This window comes from Dermacentor andersoni, chromosome 7 (genome assembly GCF_023375885.2).
Source record: "Dermacentor andersoni chromosome 7, qqDerAnde1_hic_scaffold, whole genome shotgun sequence".
Lineage (NCBI taxonomy): Eukaryota > Metazoa > Arthropoda > Arachnida > Ixodida > Ixodidae > Dermacentor > Dermacentor andersoni.
In genome coordinates this window covers 80200686-80228596 of record NC_092820.1, presented here as the reverse complement: position 1 = coordinate 80228596, position 27911 = coordinate 80200686, and the positions used below count along the sequence as shown (strand labels likewise).

Genomic DNA, 27911 nt, shown 5'->3' with positions numbered 1-27911 from the left:
ATATATTTCATCATAAGCTGATTTGTTATGCTCGTGTTCATTACAATGAGATTCGATTCTGTCACTTAGGTATGCGCAACTTCCTCCACACTTACTAAGCTAGACTTACCAACATATCCGCAAACAGTCCTCAACTATCAGCTCTTCCTCCACTTCACCAAGTTAGCTCAGTGCCGCTCTTGGACCGAAGAAGACACTATGCTTTTTGAGAATTGCTGTGAAGTGTCAATGAAACGCAATGACCAGTTCTGTCAGTTGGAGGCGCAACCATCAACTTTCTTGAGTCGAGGTGGAGTGTTGACTGGCAGAACGTTCTAGTATACGGGGGTTCGACTTGGCCTTTTTATGCTAGCCATCATGGCATGCCTCACAGGTTTGATTTAGAATGTGTAGCAGCAAGATGCAAAATTTTACACAACCAAGCCAATCTATCTGCTTCAGCTTCCCTTCTCTACCAGAATCTGTCTTCTGCGCGTGAACCATGCTAAACAAGAGGTTCATGGGGAGATGGATATATGAAGTGATCAACAATGTTGTTAGACATTCCTTGTTTAACCAGTGTCGACCGCTGTTGCACGCAAAACGCACTAGCGCCTGACCTGTTCAGTGATGAGCACCGAGAGGTTGCGGTACTTCTTGTTGATCTTGGAGCCGAGGATCATGAAGCGCATGAGGAAGATGCCGAGGGCCATGCTCCAGCAGACCATCTCCCAGCAGTAGAGACGCTCGGCAAACTGCTCGTTCTCCTTAAGCCACTGTCAAGTAGAAGGGTTCGCAAACAGAACACACTCTTTTGTGATATACCCTTGGCTTTGGTACGAGACAACACAGCAGATGAGACCAAGGACAACATCATGCCTGGCAGTAAATGACTTCTTAAACCTCTTAAGCACATCTTTTTTTGGTTGGCATACCGTTTCGTTTGCTTGCACTAACGTGAGCTTACCTGCCAACCAGATGAGATGCCGTAGAGTTGTACATTTTATTTTGTGATCTAACCTGTTTATATTGAACTTGCATGCTCCTGCTCATTTCAAACTCATCGCACTCTTTTGTATGTTCGATATACATAGGTTTGATTGTATTTCACGAACATGAAAAAAAAAAGAGAAGAACAAAAGCAGGATTGCTGAAAGTTCCTTTTTCACTGCAGTCAAACGTGCTTGTACAGTACTTTCGAAATGGTGTGCAGGATACTGATATAAATGGGAGTGTGCAAGTTAAATGTAAACAGGCTTGAGCGTACAGCAAAATGAAATCAAGAACATCTTGTCTCGTCAGTAGATAAGTTCCCATTATAAAAAAAAAAAGATCAAGGACATTAACCAAAAGTCTGTTTAAGAGGTTTAAACAGTTTTTCACAAACAGATGAGGTGTCGGCCAATTACTAACTCCATTCTGCAATAGAATGAAACCAATTTAATATTGAACTCACAAATAAAAAAAGCATCTACGAATTTGACATAGTCTGTAATTAAAATATGGAAGTTCTATGAAATGAGATGTTTGAAATACATCCATGTATTGTTTTCCGTTTTGTTTTTTAACTTCCTTCACTAGGATAGACGTTCATTGGCTGTTGGGAAAATTTTGCATCACAAAATCATGTATCCATTAAACTAGTGGACATAACTCCATTGGCCAATGGATGCAATTTTCTTGTAGGGGCTGTTGGCACAGCCCATATTGGTCGTGGTTCCGTAATTCTGCACACAGCACATGTCCTGGTAGGAGAAAACTTTTTCTTCCTTGACGGCAAGTGCGGTAGGGGAGTTTCAATGTGGGAAAGCTGACTTACAAGGCCATTCTGCACTGTGCATAGCTAATATATGCACAAAGACAAGGACATATGAATAGACTAGACAAGCTTCTGCAAGTAGCTCAGCCGATTGGGTAAAGAAACAATATTAATTTGATGCAACCGCACATTGTCATGTATTCTCGTTGCAACTTTGCAATGCCCCACAACTGTTCTACATAATGGGTAATTCGAATTATGCTTTCCTACAGGGGCCAAAAATGTTGCAATGCGGAAATGTTTTCATCATACCTGCACGCAGAGGAAGGACAGGATGCAAACACCAATGATGAATGCTGTGGACACAATCACATCTACTGATCTCTGGGGGCCATGTTTCTGAAAAGATAAAAAGACAAAAATAAACAACACACACGAGTTGGCAAAAATTGGGGCTCTGTGAACAAGTGACGGTTGAGGATAAGATATGAAGCAATACGCTTTCATACTGCGTTTATGCAAATTAAGAGAAGTGGCATGTGAGGGAACAGATCTTAACTATGTTAAATGTTGCCATGTGAACAGCTGCATTTAACTATCTACCAACCTTAAAAATTAAGCAGCAAGTTGTCTTTCCTTTCACTTTCATATTCTCTTTTCATTATCATTTCTACAGCTTGTGGCATATGCGAAACACAGGCGGCGGCGGCGGCTCCCATCTTGTTTTTCTTCTCCAGGATTTCGCATTCCTTTTCCTCTTGGCACATGTACCCAGTAGCCAGATTTAATTGCTATAATGTATAATGCAACATGGGAACAAAGTATCAAGCAGTTCATTTCATCATAGAACACACAGCAAAGTTCACAGGGCCACGGCTGCCCATTTACACATCTGAGTACTGTTCAAACCGGCAATGTTATACGTAGATTTGACTGTACTTCTTTCTGTCTAGTTAAAATGTTTTGATGTCAGGCCCCTCTTTTGTTTTTTTCTTGCAACCTCATTATAAAATTATCAGTAGTAACAATGGCTTTTTTTAGAACTTGAATGCACTCTTACAATTAGGTTCAACTTCAGCTCAGACCACTTACAATGTAACTGCTTATAGTGCAGGACCAGGTATAATGCGGTCTTTTCTGGCTCTCATTTATCTTCCCACAGAACTCAATGTACACGCATACAGCTCATAGTGCAGTCTTGCAAGATAAAAATACCAGTTAAAATGCGGTTGCCTGAAAATCCCGCAGACAAGTGAGGCAGCAAGTGTGCTTCCCAACGAGGTGCGCCGGCTGAGGAGAGAGCGACGAGGGCGACGCGAAGGAGGAGATATGGTGCGAACAAGCGAGCAAGGAACAGAAGAAAAAAACAATCTTCAAAACCTGCAACGGCAGTGTGCCGGCTCAGTGGACATGTGGGGGTTGGCTGCGCGGTGGAGAAGCCTTTTGCTCCGGTTACTCGTCAGAGGTGCTGACAGTTGGCGCTTCTCGATTTCTTGAACGTGTCTTGGCAGTGGCTGCGCATGGCTGTACGCACAGGTGAGCACATACGCAGCCGCGCACTCTGCTTTAGAGGTAATCTGCCGCGACTGCAAAGAGTGGGCATGCCGAGACGGTGTGGCTCCATGTAAGCTTTCTTACTGCACGTTTAGTATTGGAAGTCGCGTAATCTCGAGTTTCGGTGATCCGTTCGAGCGAGAGGCAACTGGAGCATTCGCTCCCTGCTGCTGGCACTTTTCCTGATAACGTCATCCCAGTGCAGGCGATGCTCTCAGCTGCAGGGGTGGAGTGCACACAAAAGCGTGGCTGACTTCAATTAATTCGTACCGCTGAGAAAATATCGTCTATGTACGTGGCATGGAACTGTATCATTTGCCGGCGACTCCCAAGTTTATCAAAATAAATGATACCATTTAAATTTGCTTTCTTCGACTGCCCGATAATTTGGAAAATCCTGCAGCCCTTTTCCGCGTAGGAAATAATCGATCGGCAACAGTACTTAGTTTCATAAAAGGTCGAATTTCAATAGAATGAAATTTCGATATAACGAAGCAAATTGCTGATTTTACTGGCTTCATTATATTGAGATTTAACTGTAGTGCGGTACCGCCTATAGTGCCAAAATTCGCGGCTCCAATGACTTACGTTAGAAGCCGTCTATGCTGTATTTCCTTTCTTTGTCTCCTCACCAGATGCAATATATTTAGAAAAAAAAAAGGGGGGAATGTGTTGAATGCAATGGTGGATGAGGTGCCACGTTACTTTACCTTGAGGTAGGAGCGCACTGACAACCAGGTCTTTATGTTGCGCACTTTGTTCAGCCGGAAATGTGGGAGATCTGAACGCAGTGCCCTTCTTGCTGAAGTAAGGTGGCAGAAATACTTGGCATAGAGAAACCTCTGCAACCAAATCAATAGAGAAAAAGAAAGAAGATAAATAGACTGAAAGAGAGCAGCGGAGTGATAGAGATGCAAGTGCTAAGTTTTTGCGTTACTCAAACACTCGCTATACTACGTAACTTAACCAGACATAAAATGAATGTCACAATTTAAGGGAATACAGTCAAACCTCATTACAATGAAACAGGATATAATAAAATAATGGACATAATGAAGTCAGTGAAATTGTCCTAAAAATCTCCATAAAGATTCACATTTCAATGCAAGTAATAATGGATATCATAAAGTAATGGCTATAACAAAGTAATTCTGGCTCCCCCTTAAACTTTGTTATAATGAGGCTTTTACTGTATTAAGGTGAGACTTTGTTTAGTCAAAAAGAAAGACGAATCCCATGCTGATGAAGTCAGCGGGGAAAGCGCAAACATTCGCTTTCCCTGCTGATGCAAGAATTTTGTTGTTGCAAAATGAGACAGCACAGAAGGGAGGATGCACTGCAAGATGAAACTTTACTGTCAAAATTCTGTTAGCCCACTTTAACAAGCCTTGCTCGTGGCTATTCAGAACTGCATGGCAGCACAAAGTGCACTCCATGCATCAATCTGCCATAGTGCAATATTCTTGGCCAATCACACGCGCAGCTGTGGCAACCTTCGTGCGACTTGGCAACAGATGTGTTGGCCTCTATCAGTAACATTGTTGCTCCAGTGCTTAGTACGCTGTCTCGGCTTGGGGTCAGGAACGTTGTTGCCTGTAGATGCTGACACATCCGGTGCCGAGTTACATGATATCTCGCGAAAATGGTTGCGTCGCCAAAAGTGATAGTCAGAGAATACGGCCTTATCGAACCAATCTTCATCCGTAAAAGCTGAATCCACACACAATGCCTGTTGGGCAGTAACAAAACCAGCGCTCTTGGTTTAGGTACTACCCAAAAGGCATTGTGAAGGGATTTGGCGATTTGCTTGATGGGGCCATATTCTCAGACGACCACTTTCCCAGTTCTCAATCCTCGCCAGAAGCAGCCCACACTGCATCCACCATCTCAAGTCAAGCCCCACAACAGGTCTCTCTCTCTCTCTCTCTCTCTCTCTCCTTTCTTTTTTTTTTTTTGCTGTACCTTGTTTTCTCTGCCCATGGTGGATCAACGAACACTGAGCCGCAGAGTATGCGCTGGGCATGGTACACAAAAATGTGTTGCCACATGTCAGCAGAGCTCGATGGTGACGTGGCTGTGCCATTTGGAGCAGGGAATCACAAGCAAGATGGCGGTTGCAACACATTCCCGTGGCAGCAATCACTTCCAGAACCTTGCTGCTTTTGTAAACAAAAATGGTGCCCGCCTTGCAAGCATACTGTGACATTATTTTACGCAATTTAAGTGGGCAGAAAATGCATTTTTCCCCCTTTTCTTGCACTTTCTTAGCGTTACACAGGTAGGTAATATGAGGAATAATGTACTGGCAGATTTCGATGATGCAGGATTGCAGTTTAGTGACCTCTCGTTGCCAACAGATACAAACTGAATTGAATCCAATGGGTGTTCACTGGGGATACGAAAGTAATTTCGCTGTCACAAGAATTTGGTTGTCACAGGCTTTTGTTATTAGAAGGCTTTCTTAATGCTCATATTGTAGTGACATACCAAATCCAAAACATTGCCAAAAGCGTCAGATAAGAATTCAACAATTGGGCAAACTTGGGCAACACTCAAATCATAACAATAGTAATGAACATGATTGTTGGTCATCAAATCTAAACTCATGATTAGGTCTGTCGGCTATCTATATCTGTCTATACCCGCAGACAACTTTCAGTGGGAATGAAGGGAAAGCTACAGGCTTTCCCTTCATTGCCGCTGAAATCTCTACAGGCTTTCCCTTCATTGCCTCTAACACATGTGCTGCATGGCTGCAGCACATGCGTTACGGTGCCAAGTAGTTCGCCAGCGTTTGACAGTGCTTTTTGTTTCTTGGAACAGACGCTGAATCGAAGCAGCTTCACGTGCGACGGTTTCGTGTTTGCTCAGACACGTAAGGGAAAAGCTGCAAAATAAGTAAACTTTTACATTCAGTGGTGTGTTTTATCTTAGTTAACTGCTGCTAATAAGGTGTTTATGTTTTCTCTTCCCCAGCTTAAGCTAAGCTGGAAGAAAACATGGGACTCTTTTCAGAAGCGCTTTCACTTGTGCGCTTTGCCTCTGTAGCTTTGCCTTCATTGTCACAGAAAGTTGTCTGCTATGCATACATTCTAGGGTAACCGCTGGTGCTTGCATACATTCAAGAATGTAAAAAAATGTGTGCAACACACACCAAACCTATTAGAGATGTCTGCCTAGCTATAGAGCTGGTGACAATGCCAGTGAACTTCCAGATTCAATAGGTGCGCTTTGCACAAAGTGATAACTTGATTATAGTAATAATCTGGTGAAAACGAAACACTGGCATACTCACCCCAAGAAGAGTAAAACAAGGATGTGTAGCAGTATTGTGTTCCTTTGATAGCACATATCTATAGCTTTCAAAAAATGTATAGCATTTGGGTATATACGACTTCCAAAACACTTATTCCTTTGTTTTGCCGTGTCAACCAGGAAGTAGACTGGTCCTTGAGGTTTATTTTAATTTTATTGCAATAGCAATTATATGGACACTAAGGATGCATTTCTGCCATCGCCGTAATGTTCCGTGTAAAGTCCAAGGGCAATAACACCGTCGCCGTGCGCCGTATGCTGCACATGCGAGTGAAAGCGTGCACAGACGAGTTGACAACGACGGCTTAATGTCATGCGCACAAGGGAGGAAAGTGGGGAGAAAACACGCTGACTCCCATCGCGCTCGAGGCATCGGGGGGAGGGGAGTGAGAGGAGGGGGGGCATCCTACTCCGGCAGCTGCTGCACATGACACGACTGCATGGGCCCTATCTTGAAAGCGATCTGTGACCATGACAGTCTACCGTGCGCTGTGGCACGCCATGTTTTCGCTGCCTCGTTCGCGTTGAAGCTAGAGGCAGCACAAAGGTCAATTCACTCACTACTGCTGCCGCACTTCGCCACTCCACTGTTTTGACAGCAAGTTTCCACGGTCAACAAGGGAGATGTGTTCATGTTTGCTTGTGCAAGTGTGACACCATGCTTGTTAATTTAGTTAGTGAGCAAATGTTTACAAGTGTACAGGGCTGATAAAATTATTATCCCTACTTTGTATAACTGTCCACTAATTTGCGATTGCGATTGATGCTTCACCTTTTGTGCAAAACTGCGACTTTTTTTCTCAGAATGCAATTTCAGAACATGTTCGTACACCTTTAAAAAAAAGAAAGCTGCTCATTGCATGTGAATAAATCTCTGTTAACAATTCAGCTGGAGCACAATGTTTTGAATGAAGCAGACAAATGTGTTCTAAGCAGTCAATTTCAACCAGCTGAATGCAAAGTGCTAAAAAGAGACCAGTCGAATGTACTTTAAGAAACAAGAAATATATCACAATACATGCTACTGAGTACATGTCGTACCTGTTTGAAGGTTCTCTCGGCAACTGACAGCAGGAAGAAAAACACGGCTCCGAGAAAGAAGCGTTCAATCAGAGAGATTGTCAGAAGCGTGGACGAAACACTGAAAAGTGGGAGTAAATGAAAATGTCAGTTCACTTGGTAGCATGACTGGTGTGCTGCAAGTACTGCATTACTTTTTCAACAAAAGGGTAGACTATAAATATGTGAAAGCATATACTGAATTTACTTACGCAAGACCCGTACTTATCATCAGCATCTCAAAAGCGACCAACTTTCTTAAATATGCAAACACTTTTTTATTTGTTTAGCACTGAGTACTAAACTGATGTTCCCTTTAAGAGTGGACTGAAATGTATGTGTGGCCCCTCTGAGGGGCACATGTACATCAATTGCTTCCATTTTCTTGACCTGCCGGCAACTAAGCTTTGCCTGGCATCCTATTCTGCCAAGGCACTAGTTTGGCAAAATCTTGTTGTTACTCAAGATCTCAAGTTGACCTCTCTTCTAATACTTCCTCTGTGAGAAGCCTGCAGTATCTCAAGGGCTGACAAAACTCTAATTTGTTGGTATACCATCAGTATAAATTGAAAAATTACACTCGAACAGGAAATAACTGGTCAGAATGCTTGCCACACATCATTACATGGAAGCACTACGTGTGAGCACTCTATATTTGATGTCTAAGCACACAGTAGTCCCAAGTGCACATATTGAAGTCTGAATTAGGCCACTGTTACAAACAAAGGTAAACCTAGAAACAAAACAACATACTGTCAAGTGCCTCTGCAATGAAATGACCTGTATAACGAAGGGATAATGCTGTCCCAGTTCCATTGTGAGCTGTGCAGACTGCTACCTTTACAATGCAGTCATCTGTGTGTCAAATGATTTCAGAGTCTCCAAGCACTTTGTTTAAAGGCGTGCAACTGTATTGCAGAAGCTTTGGAATTGTTCATGCTTTAATTTATGCCAGCATTACATGCCTTCGCACCCACTTTCTTCAATATATAGAATAGAATTTATTGATAGGAAAGACAGAGAGGTCGACCTGAGCTAGTGCGCTCTAGTCTGCTACTCTGCACTGGGGAAGAGGGAAGGGGAGTGAAAGTATTGGGATGGATGATGATGATAAGAGAAGTGGTGAGTGCTTATGTACATGAGACAGTTGCCTCGCTAGAGCCGCTCCACTTTCTTCAAAAAATGTGTACCAGGAGCAGCAGAAAGGTTTTCGCAAGCAAAAACTTGTTACATGCTAGCATGATGACATGAACAAAACCACACTGACCAGACAGCCAATGCCAAGAAATCCTTCGCTCTTAACCTTGAACCATCCCTTGGACTTGGCGAAAAAACACAGTCTGCGGATAACATATGCTGCTTTGAACATCTCAGCCAAATTTTGCAGTTGTGCGCGGCGTGTGGACCTCAGAAGCAGAGCGCGAAGTCACCTTTCTCTCAAATGCTTTCTTTTCAACAAAAGCCTGCTTCTCACCCTTTTCCAGATTCTTTATTTCATAATATAGCAGATTGCCATATGCGGCTGCTATCGGCCAATAGTTAACATCAATCAAGAAGGGTGTTAGTATCAGCACGCTTCTTCCTACTGTTACTGCGTATATTTATTGACGCAGTTTATTAAGTGGGCTGAAGTAATTGAAAATCTGCTTTCGAATTTTGATAACAATTACATACTTTTGGAAGAATCCAACTATAATCCGCTCCTGCTTGGCCATGGATGCCCGCATAGGAATTAAACTTTGGCCACTGTGCTTATTGATGTTGTAGCCGTCGAGTCTTGCTAATTTTGACTAGTTTTGAATACTCAACAAGCCTCAAACCATGCGTAACTTAAGGTCAGACCACACGCACACTTACCCGCGCACGCTCACACGTCTGGTTAGGTGCCTCGGCAGACTTCGCTTCGTAGTTAGCTATTGATAGAGCTTCAAAATACGCCACTTGAATGTGGCTACTATCCGTTGGTCAAGCTGCTGCAGGACAAAGCCGGTTCACACCATATAGCACAGCCAGACAGGAGCATATGAGCGCAAGCGTGCACTCAAGCCCTATCATGTAGGAAGCAAACATTGCGCTTGCATGTATCTGAAGTCTGCTATGTAGCGCAAACGCCGCGCCTGCCATGGGGTGCTGCGACGAGTCTACTGGCTGTAGCGCACTGCGGCTTGCTTAAGACAACCGCGTTTGGCCCGCCGTAGGCACCAAAATTGGAAATAGTGTAAGCACGTTTAACGTACTTCATCGTTCTCATTTGTATACAGCCATCATCATCCCTGTTCTTCTTCTTTGTGCTGGGGCCTGGGCAGTGCCTGCGGAATAGACAGGTCTGCTAGCGCTGCCTGTCCTGGTCATCTTCCGTCTTTCAAAGGGGTGGAGGCACGTCAAGATCCTGACGTCCTCCTGCGTTCCTGCCCTACTTGGAGCTATGTTCCAGTCGCCACCTATGCCTGGCCACCCCTACAGCTATGGAAACGTCGGCCGCTGACACGTTAAATATGCTTAAAATAGTGGCATCTATGTGAACATCCAAAATCAAATTTTAACTGCATGCCAGTAGGTGGAGTGTTGTGGGCACACCCTGCTTGCTCCGCCGTAGCCTTCGCAGTGCAGATCATTGAAGAAGAAGCGGAAGAACTGAGAACGGTATGTTTGATTGCCAATAACTCCGCTTCTGCTGAATGCACTAAAGAACTTTTCGCACGAAAGATTTCTGAAATAGTCTAATTTAACTTTAAATGCATTTCTCAACTTTGATAAAAAGTGGTTCAGGGCCCGCCTTTAAAACTAACTGCACCTAAGCAGTTTATAACATCTCCAACCAAAACGTGGTACTTATCAAACCCAACGATTCTGCTCCTTTCTCCAATAGTTAAATGATAAATAGCAATGGGGTGCAGCTTTTCAATTCTTGGTCATAAGGGGAATGGAAGGAGAGTTGCACTTTTGATGGCAAGTTGCTTCCTAGTATGCTTGCCTGATGAGGCAAGAGGAACGTGGCTAAGGGATGCTGGTGCTGATGCTGAAAACAGGGGGCTATTTTGCTACAGCAGCTTTCACAGTGAAGCTGTTAATGGGAGTTTCACAGCTGTTTTTGTGTGGCAGCATGCTTGGTATCAGCCAGCAATGCAACCTTAATTGAAGTCACTAATTATTGCTTTAAAACGTAATGAATAATGATTAAAAATGTTAACTCATGTATACTTTACTCCGACAGAGAACTTCACTGTACATCTTTATTTATTTTTTTGCCAGTAATCTGTAATTCTTGTTTGTTTAGTTATTGATGCGAAGGCATAAAATGGCTTATTGAACGAAAAAGCCACCATGTGTTGTCTGGAGCAGCGAAATCGCTCCTGAATTACCATTGGCTGCAACTTCACGTCTTGAGCACACCTTGACGGAGAAGAGGGCAAAAGGGAAGACCTGCCACTGCTACCGCAGCGGTAGGTGTTTATTCCACTAAAATTGCCATTGAAATTTATCGCACTGATATTGACACCATATTTTTTTAAACGTACTGAGCGGCTAAATTCTGCATTCTCTCAAGCTTTACTCTATCACGCACTGTGGGCAGGTCCCATACTACACACGCATATTCAAGAACTGATCTAACATACGTTTCTTTTTTTACCTGCTGTGGTTGCTCAGTGGCTATGTTGTTGGGCTGCTAAGCATAAGGTTGTGGGACCGAATCCCGGCCACGGCAGCCGCATTTCGATGGGGGTAAAATGCGAAAACACCCATGTACTTGGATTTATGTGCACGTTGAAGAACCCCAGGTGGTCCAAATTTCTGGAGTCCCCCACTACGGCGTACCTCATAATCAGATCGTGGTTCTGGCATGTAAAACCGCATAATTTGATTTTTTTTTTAACATATGTTTTATAAAGTAACTCACGTGTAGATTGGGTGAATAATCTGGAGTTACGTTGAAGAAAACTCACTTTAGCTGCAACATTGTCGACTTGTCACTGCCATGATAACTCGGTTGTGTAATAAACCTCTAAATATTTAAACTCTACGACTTTAGTTGTTAGGCCATTGTTAATCAGGTCATTGTTAATCTTGTAGGAAGAAAATAATTAAAGGGATCATTTTTACGAGCAAGCATCATATTAACTCTTTTAGTTTGGTTTAACTGCAAATGCCATTGATTACACCCTTGATAAGACTTGATTCAGGTCCCTCAGAAGGATTTCAGCATCATCCATAGTAGTAATCGCTCCGTACAAAACACATAATCTGCAAATAGCCTACTGTGTGATGTTAAAATTTATTTTAATTTATGAGGCTTTACGTGCCAAAACCATGTTCTTATTATGAGGCACGCCATGGTAGAGTACTCCAGGTTCATTTTGAACACTTGCGGTTCTTTAATGTGCACCAAAATATGAGTACCACGGGTGTTCTTGCATTTCACCCCCATCAAAATACGGCCTGCCGTCACTGAGATTTAATCCCACGACCTCCTGCTTAGCAGCAGAACACGAAAGCTACTAAGCAACCATGGCGGGTAATGCGCGATGTCATTTATGTATAAAACAGGAACAACATGGGCCCCAGAACGAAACCCTGAGGAACCTCGGGCATAACTTTCTCTAAATGTGACTGAACCCCATTTATACCTACGAACTATTGTCGTAAGGTAACATAGTGTGTGTGATGCAAGAGACAATCTGAGGATGAAAATTGTACATGACCATTTTTTTTTCTACAAGTAAAGAATGCAGTACCGCCTACCTCCAGAAAGATGCAGTAAACCAAATGTTGCTTATCTAGAGCAGAAACAAGATCACGTGAGAATTCAGATAACTGTGTGATACAGGAGAAGTCTTTCCAAAATCCATGCGTACAAAGCGTAATCAGAATTCATATGCAATACAATGTCCACGAGAAAAATATGCTGCAATGTTTCGCAGGCAACACAGGTTAGGGATATTGGACGGTAGTTTGCTACATCACTTCGAGGGCCAGGCTTGTGAACAGGAACAACAAACGCGGTTTTTCAGTCGTCTGGTGGGCAAGCCTCCGCAAGCAATTTATTGTAAATTAATTTCAAATGCTGCAATACTGATGCAGCATAAGATGAAAAAAGAATGTTTAAGGTAAGCTATCAGGGCCACATGCGTTAGAGAGATGTAGCCCTCTTAGCAATGATTCTATGCCGCACACTGCGATTACAATACCATCGATATCACCAACCCTTGTAGGCGTCGTCATTGCACGATCATCAGATGATATGTCAGGCATGAAAATGGAATTGAAATAGTCGTTGGAGCATTGTGATCTACTGATGTAGTCATGAACAATGACATCACCAAGCATGAGTGGAGGTACAGATACAGTAGGCTCCAGTTAAGTTGACTTCGGTTGATTTGACTTTTCGGTTAACTTGATCCTGGCAGATGCCCATGCATTTCTACGGGCCCAAACGTCCGTTATTTTGATCCCGAAATCTGCATTCGCCAGATGATTTGAACTTGACCAGTCAGCACCTTATGCAGAACTCTATGGTAACCCGTATAACGACCCTTCAGTGGCAGTGTCTGTATTGGCGGAGCTTAGGGAACAATGAACGTGTTGAACACATGTCATCTCCCATAGAAAACGCTTGTTTTCGGCCTGCCATAGGAAGATTTGCAAGCAATAATGGTAGCTTACAATGTCTGTTTACGGTAGTTACCTGGTATTTACCCGAAATTGAATAGAAAATTGCCAGCACAGCTGCAATCAGATACAAAACCAAAACCGCCTATGCGGTGTCTGTATGCTTTACCTGCATTGCAGCAAAGCTGACTTTACCAAACCTGCCGCCATTATAAAAGTAAGAGTGCATTAGATTTCTATTTTCTTTAGGAACTTCTAATGTCATTTCTATGTTGGTTTTCTACTTTGGACACATAGAAAGCAGGCGCTCGTTCGATTCGTGGGTGTATTACCCTCGGGCAAATACTGTCAAGGAAATCGGCTCTGTGTGTTGGCATGTTTTCTGCGTGTTGTTGACTTTGACCCACTTGATATTTTGATCAATTTCATTGATCCTGTCGGGGTCAAATTAACGGCATTCGACTGTACTACATCTTTACCGTTTCTTCTAACGTTCTTCCAGGATTTCTTGGGTTTGTCTCGTAATCGCATCCAAATGTTTCATACATTTTGTCAAGCAAAGATCAGCCTGCAACGCAGCCCGCCTGGAAGCTCCGAAGTGGCTGTTTGACCAGGGCGTCAGTGATGAATGATGCCTAAAAACAGCCAGCAAACAGACACCTAGTACTTCCAAGAAAGGTTGTGAGAATCAACTTATACAGCTGCAGTCCTTACTGTATCAACTGCCGAGACCGTCACACATGTGCAAAGGGTTCCCCCCTCCCCCCCCTTTCATCGTGGTGTGCAGGCCATTGCCATATACAGTAAGAAGGTCGTTCACCTCCTAAGGAAGGAGTGAAGTTGGATCTGAAATCATGGGTCTAACAACTACCACCTTTTGATTAAGGGCATTATTAACTACTTCTTAATTAGCCCCAGCAGACTGGTAATTCTGTCAAAGTGTATAGCTTCCACGTATACACACCTCCATCGGGACTGGTTGAGAACATCTTGTATCACCTCGGGAATCTTGCGCACTTCAAGCGGAAGCCCCAACACGAGGCCGTCCGAGTCTAGCTGAACATTTTCTAAAGCTGATGAGCTTTGCAGCCTAAACAGCAGTGGCAACGTGGCGGTCACTGCTGTCAGCATCAGTCCTAGCAGGACATACTCTCCACTATGTATCAGGCAATCCACCTTTCAAAAAGAAGGAAAGAAAAGACAGGACATAGCATTTGCAATCAAACGGAATAGATTAATAGATTGCAGGAATGGCGTTTGCAATCAAACGTGAACAGATTACAGCAATACCTTACTATTTGGACCCTCGTTAATTCAGAAAATCGGATAATTCAGACTCATCCTCTGGTCCCAGCAGCTGCATCCATTATTTAGTGGAATCAAACTCTCGTTAATGCAGACATATTTGGCCACGCATCGATTAATTCAAACAACTTTCGGAGCTGGGCAAGCGTGGAGCACTGCAAATGTGTGGCGCAAAAGAGAAAAAGCAGCTCTAGCGACAAACTAAAACGAAACAACGCAGTCCGCATCCCAAGAGTCATTAGTGAAAATCGTACAAGAACGACAGGAATGCTAGAATGCTCTGTGCCTATTCATGCCTTTACAGGCTTTATTCTTGCGTGTACCACAGCGCATAAAATCATGTTGGCAGCATGCCTACTTAACTACATAGTCACAATCCATGATCACGTCGATAGTGACGATAGTTTCGTCCAGAGTGGTTGCAGAATTTCGTTTCAACTCAGCACGCGTGTCGGATGCGTGCCTTTAGAACTGCTTGGTCGCCGTCCATGATCGCATTAATAGTGACAACGGTTTTGTCCGCAGCGGTTGTGGCAAACAGTATTGATCTGACTCGGTGCACGCATCAGTCGCCATGCCTTAAGAACCTCATGGTTGCTGTCCATGGTCATGTCGATAGCGGCTGCAGTTGTGTCCGCAGCAATTTCGGACAAACAATAGTTTCGCTTTGACTCAGTTGACTCAATGCACAGTGTCACAAGGCGGAAGCTGTCCAGAATGAAGACACGCGCCGTGCGGCGTAGGAGGGCAAAAGGCTTCCGTCACTGCGAGCGTTAATCAATCACGAGATGACAAGATATACAGCTACCACACTGATTTTGTCTGCATCTGAAAACTTTTACTCCCACACTGATTACACACACTGATATTGTGCAAAATATAAATAGAGTTTCCCGATTCACTCCTTAAATAAAACCTTGTTGACGTAGTGAGCATTTGTTCACAGTTTTTCTTACACTCTCGATAATTCGAAATTCGCTTATTTTGGACATTTTTTTCTTTCAGTCCCGTTAAATCCGAATTAACAATGTTTTACTATACGTATGTAAGGCAATAGCATTGTACTCACTGCGCATGCTCCGTACATTATTTGGCTAGCTTAATGTATGTAACATTTATGTACGTTAAGAAATAGCACTGTTAAGCATGGCAGCTCCCGTAGCTCCCGCTTCACCTGAATTCTCTTGATGGCTATGCTCTCACTATCGTTGGTCGCCAGTAACTGTTGAAATGAGCTTTTGCTTCCTCCAAACTCACCTGAAGCATTAGTTATGAGTGCACAGCAAATCCAATTTCCAAGATTGTTCGGTGATTACAGTGTCCATAGGCCTGATGAGATGTGTCGGCACAGAAACGACAGGATGGTTGCTAATGGATTGTCTTAGCTACATGTCAACGTGAGGCCCTACACGGCACCCCGTCTTCGAACGCCTTTCTTACGTTTGCGTTCCTGTACATTAAACTAAAAGTCTTGAAGGGACGTGCACTGTAACGTCCCACAAGGATGCTTGTGTTTAACGTATGTACGGCGGCAAACGCTTTCTTAAAACTGTGTAATATAGCAGCAAGTTGGAGTTGCAACAAGATGGCAAATTAGCTAAGTTGACTTTGACAATGCAGCTTGTGCAAGTAAGCCAATCGCAATCAAGAAATTCGGTCCGACAGGGCTGGATTGCGATTGAAAGTGCCTTTGCGACCACAATATAATGCACGTGGCACTTTCCATCACGGGTGAATTTCTTGCTCATGAAAGTAAGGCAAATACTGCAACATGGAGCAGCGACGCGTTCGCACATTCTTATGCCTCTTCCGTTAATTTGGCCCACCGAATAATTCAATTAATTTTGTTGGTACCGGCAAGATAGACTTACTAGAAGTATTAACAATGTTACATTTCTAACAGGCCAACTTTCTGCATTAAGTACAGCAAACCCAGTTTTGAGCTTTTAACTCCTGTCACTCTAAATCTTGTCAAGACTGTGCATGCATGAGCTGAGCTCGGCTGGTTGTTGCATGTTTTGAGAGGTATCGAACAGCACAAAAGACGGGGCACGTAGTGTAGACAACCGACATAGTGCTGCGTCTGTCACTTACACTATGACACGTCCTTGGCACTGTTTTGTTCCTTACAAGACACTGTGCTACAATGCTCCAGATATGGGAGTGGCCCTGGATGTGGACTTACCTTGTGGACTATGGCAGATGCAATGTCCATCACAGACAGGTCGACCTTCTTGCACTCTCCGTTTTCCCATATCGTGCAGCTTACTGCAAGAAAAACATCTTAGACGTTCGTACATTCCTCCCAGAGCTTCTTTGTGGATTGGTGGAGACTTGCATACGTCTGCTAATGACCATTGTCTTAATGGGTGCCTTAAATGTGCACCGATAAGTTTGCAATTGACAAAGGGAAAATCAGGCATCCACTCATTCATAGCAATTGCTACAAGGGAAACCCATACGAGTTCCTCAAAAGAAAAGCCGCGCAGCTGAAGAAAAATTCGTCCCGATCCGTGACTTGAACCCGGGACCACTGCCTTTCCAGTGCAGCCACTCTACCATCTGAGCTAACCAGGTGGCTAGCAGATGGCAGGGCGAAGTCAAATTTGTCAGCAACTCGAAGCAAAGGCAAGAGTTTGACGTAATAGGTTTGCAAATAGAGAAATTGTCTGTACAGAAAGTGATCTGTGTCTAAATACATAGCAATCAGTTCATGATACCACGAGAATGTTTGATTTAGAATGCCACATTTCAAAATCGCCTGTACATTCGTCCAGGCGACTCAGAAACCACCCGGTAGAGGATGTGGGATGACGATGATTATGATGATATTATACAGATGAAAGCAGTGAACCGCACACCCAGCACTCACAATATATTTATTTAGCACTAAGCCGCTATGCAATTACCGATTATCTATTGGTTCACAAAAAACGAAAGCATGAGTGATGTCCAATTTTTAAACACTTGTGCAATTGCACTTGCGCCACATCACGTCGCGGCGCCTCCGACCAGCATTGCTCTGACCCTGCCATAGAGGAAAAGCTTAGGAGAAACCCCTCAACACCGTGTGTGGGGGAAAAAAAAAATGTGGTGGAAATTTCACCCTCTCTCAAATGGCAAGGTTGCTGTTTCTGCGTTGCACCGTAATGCCGCAGCCACACTAGTGCAAAACACGCTCCACAGGAGGGATCAGTCCTGGGCCGATTTTTCGTGGCTCGTGTCAGCTCTCACTTGTGCTTGTTTTGGTTGGCTTGGTTGGTCTCGTTCGCACTTGTTTTGTTCACAATGACATGTCTAAACCAAGACGTCCCGATGGAAACGTTGGAGACAGTGCGCCATATCCGATTCTGTACAACAAGACAGACCCCGAATACGAGGATGTGAATGCGACACTTAGTACCTCATTCTCCTTGTCTTTTGAACGCGGCGACGTTGCAACAGAATGAAGCACACCAACATGATTATGATCAGCGGCAACAACTTTGTCATCTTGATGAGACGTGACTTGTGATAAGAACGCAGGATGAAGAAGGTAAATACATCGCCGATGTGTCAGCAGACGAAGGAAAAAACACGCCAGCACGTAGAGGGAAGCAGCAGTGGAGGCCCAGTCTGGCCTCGGCAACTCCGCTGCTTTGGTGGCAGAGGTAATTAGCACCAGGAAAGCAAATCCGCTTCCCTCTCACCCTTGCTCGCAACTACGCTCCCCTCGCCCTCCTTCTCAACTCCCTCGTAACTCCATCTTCAACGATCTCTGTGCCGGCACCACCAGCCCTGCCGGCCTGGTGCCAGCTTAGGCTGTTCCTTGAACTTTCCTTTTCAGCCATTACCGGGAAGCGAGCGTCAGCCGGCATAGGCAGTTTCGTGGTCCTCGCTCACTGTGTGCTTGCGTGCCGTGATATTTCACGACTTGCACCGTTCGTACATCGTGCTGAGATTCGACTGTAGTATGTATGCTATAGATGGCCTTTGGTACAGGAAGTTTTACCCAGACATTCCCACGTTTAAGTGTTAACATGCATGCAGTGTGATAAATGCACTGTGTTTGCTCTCCAACACGGGGAGAAAACTGTATTCCTAAGAATGTGTCTGGAAATTGCACAAATGTGAAAAATTGGTCACACACACAAACCCTGCCTTTTTAATACTGTGGTACCCACCAAGCTAAAGAGAAAAATATGGTCTATGTGAACAAGCTCCACCCTAGACTTGAAAACAGAAGAAAGATAACACTATGCTTGCTCAGATTTTCTATAGCATACAGCAAAGCTTTTCTTCTGTCTATTTGCGACGATAAAGCAGTTAAGACATGCAAAGCTGCTCACCTTTGTCAAGGCTGGCCTGTCCCCCAGCTAATGGACCAGAATTCTTGAAAGGAAAGAGAGACAGAGATGAAACTGTCCGAGTTAAATTTCCTAAGTAAATGCTAAAGTCAAACGAAAATCATTAGTGCTTCAAGGTGTCCTAAGCATCACTTTTACAGAGAACATAGCTTTTGCAGGTAAGAAAATGACAAACACAGGGCAGGATTTAAAGCCTTTAAGATTTAAGCTCCTGGACTTACAGGGGCACTGAACTACTATTTTATCGAAGAGGAGAAATGCATTTTAAGTTAAAAAAGGCTATTCCAGAAATACTTTGTCACAAAGAAGTACTTCAATGCATTCAGCAGAAGCAGAGTTATTGGCAATCATGCACGGCCTTCGTGGTGCTTCTGCTCCTTCTTCAATGCCTTGTACTGCCAAGGCTATGGCGGAGCAGGGCAGTGCGCACAACTCTCCACCTCCTAAATGTCACCGTGGTGGCAAGTTCAAAATTAATTTCGTATGTTAACGCAGACGCCACTAGTTCCAATTTGCCTACGTCGCCTATGGCGTGCTAAACATAAGCTAACTGAGGTTGTCCTCACTGAGCTGCAGTGTGCTTAGTCAGTGGACTCGTCGCAGCACTCCGCGGCCACCGCAGTATCTACACTACATAGCAGACCGCAGCTACCAATAGCAGCCAAGTATTGGAATCCACTTTATTACAAAATAAAGCGTCCAGAAGAGACTGAGGAGCAGGCTCCTGTTGAAAAGAGAGCGTTTAAGAGAAAAGTGACTTCGCGCTCTGCTTGCGAGCTTCAAGCATCGCGTATGACAGCACAACTTGGCTGAGATGTTCACAGCAGCACATGCTATCCATCGACTATATTATTTCGCCAAGCCCGAGGGGTGGTTCAGGGCCCCTTTAAAGCAGGCAGTAACATTAAGCAGAGCATGACATCGAGATTAGCGGAGCAGTGTACGATTTACTGTATTTACATGCATAATGCTTGCAGCATCAAAAATCTGGCCATCAAATATTTCATTTTTTTACCTCAAGTAATCGGCACACCCATGAAAATTGCTGCAGCCAAGAGCCATCTGTTAAGTGTCATGCATACTATTGGCACGCACAATCCTATTCAATTCAACTGGTGAGGTTTCCACCATTTCATGAAGTTTGTAAGTTGTATGCAGGTAAAGTTAACATCTGCATTGTTTTTCTTCATGTTGCTTCACTAGGGGACGATAGGGAAGCTACACAACTGGTTTAACGCGGCAGGCTGATGACAGAGACGATGCAGACAGTGGTAACAGGATTATCACGGAGGCAGCAAACAGTCCTGTCAATGTTGACACCAATTTTAAGTAGGTCAGGCCAGAGCCATTTTATTCGCTTAGCAAGTCTATGCAAATAAAAGGCCTTTGCAGTTCCTAGTTGTGTAGAAATCATTCTCTTATTACAGAGGTAAGTGCTGTTTGGAATTATTCATAAGCTTTTATTGAGCAGACAGCTGTTGTCGTCCTATGGTGTAATTTTTCTCTATGGCTGGAGTGAAAACCGTGATTGATAGCTAGTGCATTTTCATTTGTTTTTCTTCTGTTTAGCACCTAGAAGATCCAGTTGAAAAAATTTCTCTGCATAGTTATCGCACCTTCCTGCTTTGCATTAACTTACTGAAAAGAAAACACAGAAAAAGAAAAAGTGCCAGCATTATGCAAGTAAATACTGTATACGTCAATCACTCCATGGGACGCTGCCGATTTGGATTGCAAGAGTATTCTGAAGCCCTTCTAGTTGCACTTTTATCTGCATAATCATAAATATTCTGTGGTAACCTAACAAACCATGTGACTTCAGGGTTTTTGTTTCATGCCCCCTCAATACGCACGAACAACAAGTCAGTGGATCCGTGAAAAGGCTGAATTTTGACCTTAACACCACTATTATCTGTGCTTGTTCTCACAGCACATGAACAGTGGTTGGCGGATTCATTATAGGCCTATGGCTATCGATATTGCTGTCTGTGTGCAGTAATGTATCGTGTGAACAGTTCTAAAAAAAGTGTCTCTTTCACTCCTTAATCTTACAAAGAACTGGAACCTAGATCGACATCCTAACGAACCTTAATATTGTGTACTCCCAGCTGGCTGTAAGTATGCGATTAGGACTATATGCATGGTCTAGTCTATTTAATATCTGCCCCAGGCACTGATTTGCAAGAAACAAAGCACTGATGGCACTTAGTACAAAGACGCATTATTTTAAACCCTTGTTGCAGACCTTGCAAAGCAGCCTCTCTATTCGCTTTATTCACAACAGCACCACGGTACCAGTTTTGCCTTTAAGTAATTGTAAGAGACTCTTTGCTCCATGCATTACTAGAAACATAGTGGTCAGCTTGCACCTCAGCTGCACCAGAAGATGAACTCACCTCTGCACCGTCCAACCCAAATGGATCCTCAGGAACATCTTCCTCGTCCCCGTCGAGCCCTTCGGAACTTGACGTATAGCCATTGCAGTCGGTGTTTGAAAGCAGGGGCCATTCAATATCCGATGCCGGTCGCTGCAGTTTTCCGACATCGGACAGATTAGCCAAGTCAGCAAGTACAATTCTTAACTACATTCAACTCTCAGTTTAAAGAAAGCCAATTTTACAAAATTTTCAGTTTACCAAATTGCATTCGATTCCCTGACACACATTTGTAGAGCCTAATGCACCGATAACACAGCACTGAAAACACAAACAGAACAAAGAATTGCATATTGCAGTAGGGTAAATACCACATTTACTCGTTTGTAACCTGCACTCCAATTTTCATACTTCCAGAAATTATATGTGCAGGGTCCTTGATTGATCACTTAGCATTTTTTCGTGGTAAAAGATAGAGTAATAGTGAGTTGTTCTCATTTGGAAAAAGAAAATTTATTGCATCCGAGCTACCGTGGACCAGGCATTAATCGTTGTCCCTGTTAAAGGCCTTTTTATCACGCTGAGCTGGGGACGTATTATCGGACAATCAGTTTCAGCGATACTATCTCATTCCTGTGGCGTAGTGCTTAATCAGCCAATCAGATCATCTGGTTTTGCTTAACCAGCCAATAAGCGTGCACTGGCAGTGATATTGCCGAAAGTTGCCGTCCGAGAATACATCCCCTGGTGAGGCCTGAGCAGCCTGACATGCACCTTGTTGTTTTTGCGGCTTCGGCAACCTTACGTTTTCACTGCTCAAATTTGGCCTGGGTCAGCAGCTTCTTCAAGTGGGGCATTTTGGCAGGAAGTTTTGATGAGCCCAATCGGCGCCAATCGTGGCACAACATGCCGATGCGTGTCGAGCTGGTGGGGCCCAAGTGAACCGAGATGCACGATGACAGGAAACCGAAACAAAATCGAGCCCAGATGGGTGACGCCAGAATGTGATGCCTACAATGCTGCCAAAGCGAAACATGGCGCTCACTTCGAGCCGCCTGCTGCAGGGAACGGCGGTGCGGTTTGGTTATCACCTATTAAATGTGTGCAGTAGACTTCCAATGGCACTATGTCCTCCGCACTGTGAAACATACAAGTGAAGCTACTTATCGCAACAGGGATGGCGGCGATAGCTGTGAATGTGGGATGCGATTCGCTGGTACCAGTACAGGAAACTGAGTGCCCGTCGGCATTTCCACGTGAGAGAGGCGGGCAAGTATTGCAGGGAAGCTGCCACAGTAGGTGGCTAATGTTCTCGATCATGTGCACCTCGTGCCTTTTCTTGTTTACATGGGGTCTACTGTCCGAAAAACATCTTATACAATGGAATTTGGTGATTTTCTGTACGTTAGTGCCAAAAATCATGTTTTCCAGGAACGTATGAACAATAAAGAAGAGGCATGACTGTGTTGGGTCATTTCTAGTGCCTTCAATCGCGAATGGCATTGTATTAATGAGATTCTACAGTACATTTCAACTGTGGGAAACCTGTTCATAGTGCCCTCTGTTGTTAGCTAATAGGACAGCTAGCTACTTGAAAAGCCTCCAGATGGCACTCGCTGAGACAGAGAATTATGAAAAAGTGGCACACCTGTGCGCATGTAAAGGTGAGAGACTGTGAAGAGCTAGCTGCTGACAGAGAGGCGTCTGAGAATGTGCAGTTGAATGGAAGGCTGCAGAACAGACTGTGCAATGCGAGTGCGCTCTGCTTGCAGGATTGGTGCGGCTGCAGCCGGTTGCGTTGACAAGTTCCCTTCTTCGCTAAACCATGCCACTTAAAAAAGTACTGACATGAACACTTTGTGCCTCCCTTTCTTTTGCTTTTTTGGGAGGCTGTCGACTCAATACCTCGAGAGCACCACCAATAATTACCTGATTACACCAACTTTCATGCAACCCACTCGGAAAGGCGCACCAAGCGCAGTGCAGCTTCAATAATGAAAAAAAAAGAGACTATTCAGGCCACCAAAAGCGCAGATGGCAGCCAGCCCGGCGTGGTGCTTGAAGGCCATACATTGACAGTGTTGTTGAAAGCAGCCAAGAAGGCACTTGCAATTATGTACTTTTCTTGAAGGCGCAGGTGAACCAGCTCTCCCTTTCACCAAGTTCTCAGCAGCATGATCACAGTGCATGTATCAGTGGTGTCTCATACTACCTGACTGTCATGCCAGGTTTCAGTGACGTGAATAGTCTCCAATTTGATGTCTGAAGCTGCATTGCAATTGGCCCATATTCTGAACTGTCGCATCAAGAGGTAACAATGAATAATTTCTTTGTGCTCTCAATGAATTGCGGCTCTATAGCATGATTAGTGGCAATCCAATAAAGAAATAAAAATGAGAGATGCATTTTCTGTCAGTAATCCTTTAAATAAGTTGCTAATTTGCTCAACCCACTATCTCAACAGCCACAATGGCTGCACAACTTGGCTTGTCAGCAGCACGGGCAACCAGTCTAGTTGGTAATGATTCATTATGAGTACCGTAGTGCAAGACAAGATGAGGACAGTGTCCACCCTGTTTACTTCCTTGTGCTTATCTCGCCCTGCGCTACCGTACTCACAATAAATTGCACCATCAGGTGAATCCATTTTGAGCGCTTTCAGTTTGGCATGTACCTTGGTGGGGGTGTTGGGGACGGTGGTGTCCTTGTCGGAGTCGCACGAGCTGTTGTAGTCACACCGCGCCAGACGGATCGACGGCAGCGTGGGAAAGACGCTCGCCGACATGCGACGGTTCCGGAGGCCGGGCTTCACCGTCTTCTTGGGAGGGAGGTCGGGGGGTGACGAGCGGCGTCGCTGAGGCTCCAGCTTGTCGTCGTCATCCTCATCGTCTTCCATGCACATCCGGCTGAGCAGGCCGGGGCCCACCGCCTCCTTGCTGAGGCAGCGGTGGGGACTGGCGTCAATTGGCGTGGCCGCACACCACTGAGTTGGGAAACCAGTCACGCTGCTGGCCTCTTGGCAAACTGCAAAAGAGACGTTATGCTGGCACTGAACACCGGAATGGTCGCGCTGTGCAGTGTCATGCAGAATATGCAAAACCTCGAAGTCCGACTGCAATGAAATTTCGCTATGGTTAAATTGGTCATAAGTGGTTGGTATACACCAGGGGTTCTCAAACTTCTTGGCCTCGGGGAACCTATCAGCCTTCCCAAAGTTCCGTGGAAAACCAACCCTCTCCCTCTTTTCACCTATACATGGACTCGCTGTAAGTACCGCAATGAATTAACCGAAAGGCTACATATGGTATATGAGTACAGTTAAACCTCAATAAAAAAAAATCACTAAAGTCAGCGGTTAGCTTCATTACATCGAAATTTTATTATATTGAAATTCGACCTTTCATGCAAGCAAGCACAGTCACTGATGAATTTTTCTTACACGAAAGGGGCCACAGAATCGTTCAAATTATCGGGCGATCGGAAAAATCAAATTTGAACGAGAAAGAAAATGCATTTTGTTGAATTTGAGTGTCAGCAATGAAAGATACGGGTTTTTGTGCCATGTTGACAACATCTTCACATCAGAGATATGAAGCAAAGCCAGCCACGCTTGTGCATTCGCTCCACCTCTAGGGCTCATAGTGTCACCCACAAGGGGACGACATTATCATGAAACGTGCCAGCAGTGGGGAGCAAATGCTTCATCCGCCTCTCACTTCAACGCGTCTCCGAAACTCAAGATTACGCAAGCTCCAGTACTAAAGGTGCGTGAAGACAGACAGTGCGCACGATGCCAAGCCACCTCAACACTTTCACTCATTGCACACACGCAGACTACCTTTAAAACAGGGTCCACGGGCTGCATATGCACTCATGTTACAGGTTAAAAGCCAGTTCGCTATGAAATGCACATAGTGATAGATTTCTGTGAGAACACTACCTCTGCAGTTCCTGCAGAGTTGCCTGCCGTGTATTGCAAAAGCCCACATGGGCATTTCTTGAAAATCAAATTGCAATGAGCCACATTGGGTGGGCAAACACTACGAATGCCTCTTACTGTCATGGCTTCGGGAACGCTGCTTTCTGGCGACGAAGAACTCTTCATCGTCAGAGCTGGGCTCTCTCTTGGCAGCCGTGGCTTGGCCATTGACTTCCGGGACGACGGAGTGGCTGCAGCCGCCGCTTGGCTCTATGAAGCTCGACAGCTTGTCCTGGACTTCCTGGGGCACATACTGTTCCTCGGGGCCATTGTGGTTCGAGAGACTCTCGAGACCGCTCTCTTCGTCTGAATTCTTTCGGTCCTCCATGTGTCGAAACACTGTGATTGGACAAAGACAGATAAGGAAGAGAGGCTTGTCACCTCACCTTATCACAACGTTTTTTCTACAAGCTGCGAGCAAAGAACGGTGAGACTCACTGCCTTATGCAGATGAAGCAGACAGGAGCCAGTTTGGGCGCATGCTGATCTTAACCCTTACGACTGAATCTTGATGACCTTAGCTTGTCATTAGCGATTGTCATTTTTTAGCTTATGACAAGCTTGCCTCGTCATAGGTTTACATAGTGCCGCAAAATTGACTGGAAGGTCCACGTAATTTCTATCGCAATACAGTCGAAACCCACGATAATGAAATCCCACAACAACGAAATTCTCGTGACAACAAACCATTTTTGTATCCCTGGCGAACGCCCATAGGATTCAATGCATTTTGTACCTCATGGCAACGAGATGTCGCTGTACTGCAATCCTGCATCAACGAAATTTACCTGAAGTTAACTCCGTATATTACTACTCGTGTAAGGCTAGCAGGCTCCAAAATGTGCTCAAATGCGATTTTTTTGCACTAAAATTGCGTAAAATGCCACCACATTACACTTCTGTGGGTTCCGGCATTTTTGCTCACAAAAACAACCAGGCACCGGAAGCGGTCAGTGCAGTGGAAACACATCATGGCCGCCATCTTGTTTGTTGATCGCCCATTTGAAGTGGCACGCATGTTGCTACTGACATGTGACGATGGTTTTTGCACGCGACATCGTAGACTGTTGTTCGAAATGTGCATTCAGTTTGCGTTCCCCGCGGCTGACAATTCGGCGAGGCCTAGGCCAATTGCATGAGGCGAAACTGAATGCAAACTGAATGCACGTTTTGAAGAACAATTGCCGATTGTGGCAGTGCACTGCGTAATGTGCGCCTCGGTGAGAAAAATGCAACAAAAACAAGGAAATCCACGTCCCACCGACATGGAATTGTTTATGGTACTTGAGATGGCGGTCGCAGCATATGGAGTGTCACGCATCAGGCCATGATCGAGCGATCGTCCGGCAATACGCATCCCTTGCTTCAAGAACGCTGGTTTTGGTGCCACCTGACAGGCATCGCGTCCGGATTCAGTGCCGGCCGTAGATTTGCGCGAAAAGGGCATTAGCTCAATTGTTTGCCTTCAGGTACACGAGATACGATCACTTTTGAGCTCGGCACCGGATACGTGTGCGCCTACGGGCAACAGTGTGCACTGGAGAAATGCTGCTGTGTGCGCTGTTGCTCTGTGTCTGATGCCGAGTTATGCAAAATCTCGCAACAGTGATCGCATCTCCAAAAGCAACTGACCAAGAATACTGCGCTACAGCTGTGCTGACGCTGCTGGTCGACGCTTGTGGCGCACTTTGTACTGTCGGCAATGCGGTTCTATATCCTTGAGCAAAGCTTGCAAAGTAGGCTAACGGAATTTTGACAGTACAGTTCTGTTCTGCGATGCATTACCTATCTGTGCTGTCTCTTTTTACAACAACGAAATTCTCACAAAAGTGATTTTTCTTTGCATTCCCTGCCGATTTCATTATTGCGAAGTTCAACTGTAATAAAAACTTCAAAAGTACCATTCAGTTCGATGTTTGGACAATTTGAACCAATCCCATGTGCCCAACCATATTCGAAATAAAGGAGGCTGACAGCACACTGCCTCTCACTTACCATCTCTGTCGGGATGGTTGTTCTGCATGTTGGATCCACCAACAATGGAGATTCGGCTTGAGTTTCTGACTGGATGGCTCATGTTTTCAGCAGCAGACCCGCAGGATGTACGGTTGGCTTGGAACTCAGACCACAAGCTGTCGGGCTTGTCTTCGGATGCTGTCCCGGGAGAGGACTTTCCTTCGTAGTTGCTGCGTGACCTGACTTTACGCTTTGGCCTCTTCCTTCTGTAACATCAGCATTGCAGACATATTTAATGCAAATAGAAGATTTCTACAGTGGGACCACACATCTGGTATTACTATAACCTGTTTTGTACAGAGCAGATAATGCTGTGAAGGCTAGAATGACTTATTTTGTGACCAAAATAGAGTGGCACATGTTAAAAAAAGATATACAATCAAAATGAGCATGGCCATCACAAATTATTGGGCATGACAAGCTAAATCAGATATGTTTCTTGCAATATAAGCATGTAACAAATATAAGCAGCTTATAATGAATAGTGGATATACTGAATGTATTTTCGCATTGGATGTGACCTTGTTAGAGCAAGGTTTAAGTGTAGGTACACTGGGAGCACAAAGCTGAACAAATAATACGTGACCTGACATAGCCTCATGCCTAAAGGTTGCAGT

General features: G+C 44.5%; 1 protein-coding gene across 2 annotated transcripts in view; it reads right to left on the bottom strand.

Moving 5' to 3' along the window:
- The window catches only part of phtf (putative homeodomain transcription factor), a 63499-nt gene that overhangs the window by 7675 nt on the left and 27913 nt on the right, over window positions 1–27911 (bottom strand). For both annotated transcript variants that reach the window (XM_050181502.3, XM_055072758.2), the window contains exons 8-18: window positions 27274–27500; window positions 25357–25617; window positions 23974–24323; window positions 21321–21452; window positions 18907–18949; window positions 16764–16846; window positions 14238–14449; window positions 7649–7748; window positions 4003–4134; window positions 2051–2137; window positions 600–755 (exon numbers count right to left, since the gene is read on the bottom strand). In XM_050181502.3, coding sequence (XP_050037459.1) covers window positions 600–755; window positions 2051–2137; window positions 4003–4134; window positions 7649–7748; window positions 14238–14449; window positions 16764–16846; window positions 18907–18949; window positions 21321–21452; window positions 23974–24323; window positions 25357–25617; window positions 27274–27500 — 1783 coding nt within the window. The remainder of the gene's footprint in view (window positions 1–599; window positions 756–2050; window positions 2138–4002; window positions 4135–7648; window positions 7749–14237; window positions 14450–16763; window positions 16847–18906; window positions 18950–21320; window positions 21453–23973; window positions 24324–25356; window positions 25618–27273; window positions 27501–27911) is intronic.